The 4,418-nt window shown below is 40.1% G+C and overlaps 1 protein-coding gene across 1 annotated transcript; it reads left to right on the top strand.

Annotated features, from left to right (window-relative positions):
• Positions 1-1,263: 1,263 nt before the first annotated feature.
• On the top strand, positions 1,264-2,208 carry LOC103207996 (olfactory receptor 24). The gene has a single exon (XM_007953693.2). It carries the CDS (start codon positions 1,267-1,269, stop codon positions 2,206-2,208), a length of 942 nt encoding a protein of 313 aa, XP_007951884.1. The 5' UTR covers positions 1,264-1,266.
• The last annotated feature ends 2,210 nt before the right edge of the window (positions 2,209-4,418 follow it).

Here is a 4,418-nt window from a genome sequence, read left to right as displayed (position 1 = left end):
GGACCCATGGCTCCAAGAGTAGATGAACAATTTGACTTGGTCAGTTTTCTGGTCGCTCTCTGGGCTTGAAGAAATTAATTGGTGAATAGTCCTCTTTATTACTATTGTTATGCATTATTGTAGGATTCATTATCATTTTTAATGTCTTTTGCCTTTAATTCATTTTGTCTGATATTAATAAGATAACCACCTTTCTTTTGGTTATTTTTTTTTTTAGTTTATCTTTTCCCATTCCTTGTTTTTCAAACTTTCGATATAATTGTAGTTTAAGTGTATCTCTTGTAAGCATCATATAATAGAATTTTGTACCTGAAAGTCTCTGTGTTTACTGTTGAAGTTAAGCCATATAGACATTTTTTGCAATTACTCAAATATTTCATGATTTTTCTTTGCCTCTTTTTGTCTCCTCTCCTGACTTCAAAGGGATTAGTCAAAATCTCTTTCATTCTCTTCTACCCCTACTACAAATTTAGAGGTTATACATTCTGAATCCCTTATTTTAGCAGTTACACTTAAACTGTTATCACATATACTTTACATAGAAAGTCCAAAATATTCAATGTTTCTATTCTCCTGGATATCAATACAAAAACCTTACAATATTTTCCTTCTAGTTCTCTTTCTTTATTATATATCATTCCTCTAGTTATTTTCATCCACCTTCTTTAAGTACAAAAAAACAAACCCATCTGTTGAGTTGAAGCTTATTCATAGCAGCCTGATGAGTTACAGAATACAGCTGTGTTTCCTTGGCTATACTCTTTATGGAAGCAAATCACCATGCCTTTACACACTGTTGCTGGGTTAGTTTGAACTGCCAATCTTTTTTTTTTTTTTTTGAACTACCAATCTTTTGGTTAGAAGTCAAGTGCAAACCATTTGTGCCACCCAAGAACATTTCCATTATTATTATTGTTTAATTTAATTTATTATTATTATTAGATATTTCCCTGTATATATAAATTCTGTAGCTAATTCTTACTTCTTAGGCATCAATTCTTTCTGGATGCAATTAATTTTATTTTGAAAAACACCCATTAGTAGTTTTTCCATCAAGGGTCTGTGCATGGTGCACTCTCTCTATCTTAATATGAATTGGAAATATTCAGGAGAGGTACCTTGAACTGAATCTTGAAATGTGAGTTGCCATAAATATTTTGTCAGTGGATTGGTGTGGCTCTCATCTGGTCTAGCTTCTCAGAATCTTTTTCATAGTATAGCATTCATGTAACTTCCCCTTTCAATACCTCCAGAGAAATCATCCCCATGGAGCCAAGGAACCAAACCAGCACATCTGAATTCATCCTCCTAGGACTTTCAGAAAAGTCAGACCAAGAGACTCTCCTTTTTGCTCTCTTCCTCTGCATGTATGTGATCACGGCTGTGGGAAACCTGTTGATCATCTTGGCCATCAGCTCTGACTCCCACCTTCACACTCCCATGTACTTCTTCCTGGCCAATCTCTCCTTAGTTGATTTCTGCTTGGCCACCAACACTGTTCCCAAGATGCTGGTGAACATCCAAACTAGGAGCAAGTCCATCTCCTATCCTTGCTGCCTGACCCAGATGTACTTTTTCCACTTCTTTGGCATCATGGACAGTGTTTTAATTGCTGTGATGGCCTATGACCGGTTCGTGGCCATATGTCACCCTTTGCACTATACCAGCATCATGAGCCCACGCCTCTGTGGCTTGCTGGCTGCTGGTCCATGGATGTTTTCCTGCTTTATCTCCCTCACACACATCCTTTTGATGGCCCGCCTGGTTTTTTGTGGCAACAATGAGATTCCTCACTACTTCTGTGACCTTACTCCCCTTCTTCGGCTTTCTTGCACTGACACCATGGTAAACAAGATTTTTGTGCTCATTGTAGCAGGGATGGTGATAGCCACACCCTTCATCTGCATCCTGGCCTCCTATACTCGCATCATTGTGGCCATAATGAAGGTCCCCTCTGCAAACGGCAGGAAGAAAGCCTTTTCCACCTGCAGCTCCCACCTCTCTGTGGTAGCTCTCTTCTACGGGACCACCATTGGGGTCTATCTGTGTCCTTCATCTGTCCGCACAGCCATAAAGGAGAAGGCATCTGCTGTAATGTACACTGTGGTCACCCCCATGTTAAACCCTTTTATCTATAGCCTGAGGAACAGGGACCTGAAGGCAGCCCTGAGGAAGCTAGTCAACAGAAAAATCAGCTCATCTTCCTGACCCCCAGGACACCCAGGAACTTCTAAGGAGTAGGATCTATACATCTGGATCTGGGGTCTTGGGAAAAACTCTGGAATTGCATGGATTGAAAGAGTAGCTAATTTGAATTTCAGCAGCTTAAAATTAAACCTCAAGATGGCCTTGTAACTTTTTTTTCCAAATACTGTAATTACTAAGTGTCTTTCTCCATATGCCTTCTACTCCCTTCTCCGAAGACTCTGTCTGTTCAAACCAGCTTTGATTTACTCTGATTCAGACCCATTTAGCACTCAACAAATACTTATGAAGACCTATTCAGGGCTTGATGTTAGGAGAGCAAGAGAGACATGATCTGAAGTTCAGTGTGGGAGACAGATATTAGACATGTAATTACAATAAAAAAGCAAATCCTTTATCATCAAGTCAATTTGAACTCCTAGCAACCTCACGTGTTGCAGAGTAGAACCACTCCATAGTGGTTTGCAGAGGTTTGCAGTGGTTTGCATAGCTTTCAGATGTTGTAATCTTTACAAAAGCATGTTGTCATACCTTTCTTCCATAGCACCTGAGGGAGGATTCAAACTGCCAGCCTTTAGGTTAACAGCCCACCACTTGTGCCACCCAGGGACCTTATTATAATAGAATGGAATATGAACCATGAAGATGAAAAGATAGGACACAATAGGAACTCCTGATAGAATCCAGAGGGGAATATCAGAGAAGGCTTCCTGAGAGAGGTGATCCAAACCCTCCTTATGCAAAGGATAAGCAAACACCAGAAGATAGAAGGGTGTTGTCCAAGGAAACATGAGAAGAAAGAGTGTCTCAGACAAAGAAAAGTGTGTGAAAAGGTGAGAGAGCAAATGAGAGAAGAATAAATTTGAGAAGGGACAAATCCAGTCATAGTGAATGACTTGGGGGATGCCAGGCCAAGGGCCTTAGAAGCTGACCTAAGAGTTTGGCCTTTATCCTAAGAAGCAGGCTGCTAAGTTATGTTCCAAGATCCAAGGTCAGGGAGCATGTGTTGGAGATGCAGCCCAACCCAATCCTCACCCACATAATATATTCTGGGGCAGTGAGATGAGATGTGTTAGGGAAAAGTTGTGAGAGACACAAAGGAGAAAGAGACTCAGATCATGCACTAAGAGAATGGGAAGTCACCGCCTGATGACTGTATCTGCCGAGACAATGGGGGAAATATCAATTAACTGAATCATCAAATCAGGAGGAAGTTAAGACGTGTCTCAATTGCCATGTATGTTTGTAGAATCGTAAAAGTAGTGACTCTGCTTATAACTCGAATGAGAGCTACTTTTTGTGAGTTTAACTTCTGCCACACTCTGAGCTATGCTTCCTTGCATCATCTCATGTAGTCATTCTAAAGCCCCTAGGCAATAAATTACATTTATTCTATTGTGGAGTAATCTTAACACTCACATACAGTTTTACAGTGACAGTGGAACAAGCCATGCCTTTGAGGAGGCCTAAAGTTTTCTGTGGTGCTAATGAGCTGACATCATCTTAAACAGAATGGCTGTGAATTATCATACGCTTAATTTTCTCTCTTTTTTTTTTAATTGGGATTTCCGTGAAAGTTTACAGAGAAAATTGGTTTTCTATTAAACAATTCATCCATATTTTGTTTTGTGGCATTCATTGCAATCCCCACAATGTAACAGCACTCTTCCCACTTACTCCCTGTGTTTACTGTTTCCCTGTGTCCTTTTTATACCTTCCTGCTTTCTTAGCTTTATCCCTAGCCAAATGCTGCCTTTTTCATCTTGTATGATTAATTGTTCTAAGGAGTGTGTACCTCCCTGGTATTACTGTTCATCTTTTAGGCCTATCATTTGCCTGAAAGTTGAACCATAGGGATTATCATTGAGTTAACTACTCACGGTGACCCCATGGGTGTCAGAGCTGGACTGCGCTCCACAGTGTTCTCAGTGGCTGATTTTTCAGAAGATTGTCTAGGGGCCAAAGTAATGGGGGTTGCCCCAGTCTCTATCTCATCTAATTTTCTTTTGTTGCTTTCCTTCCAAGATAATTAAGTTAGAATTCCTTAGGTCAGCACACACATCTGGACCTGTTGTAACTCCCTATAAATAAGAACACAGGTGAGAAAGATGAAGAAAATCTGCTTCCTGGTGTATATTTGGGTGGATAGAACCCAGAATTTAAGAAAATTAGAGTTTGCAAGAGTCTGCTCATGGACTTTTGGGAATAACCAA

This window comes from Orycteropus afer, unplaced genomic scaffold, assembly GCF_000298275.1.
Source record: "Orycteropus afer afer isolate SDZICR_OR568_19922 unplaced genomic scaffold, OryAfe1.0 scaffold00405, whole genome shotgun sequence".
Taxonomy (NCBI): domain Eukaryota; kingdom Metazoa; phylum Chordata; class Mammalia; order Tubulidentata; family Orycteropodidae; genus Orycteropus; species Orycteropus afer.
The sequence above is the reverse complement of the archived record's forward strand: the minus strand, read 5'-3'. Positions and strand labels throughout refer to the sequence as shown.

Bases quoted from the DNA above. Each gene is read 5' to 3' on its own strand.
- LOC103207996 (XM_007953693.2), top strand. From the start codon at position 1,267: ATGGAGCCAAGGAACCAAACCAGCACATCTGAATTCATCCTCCTAGGA.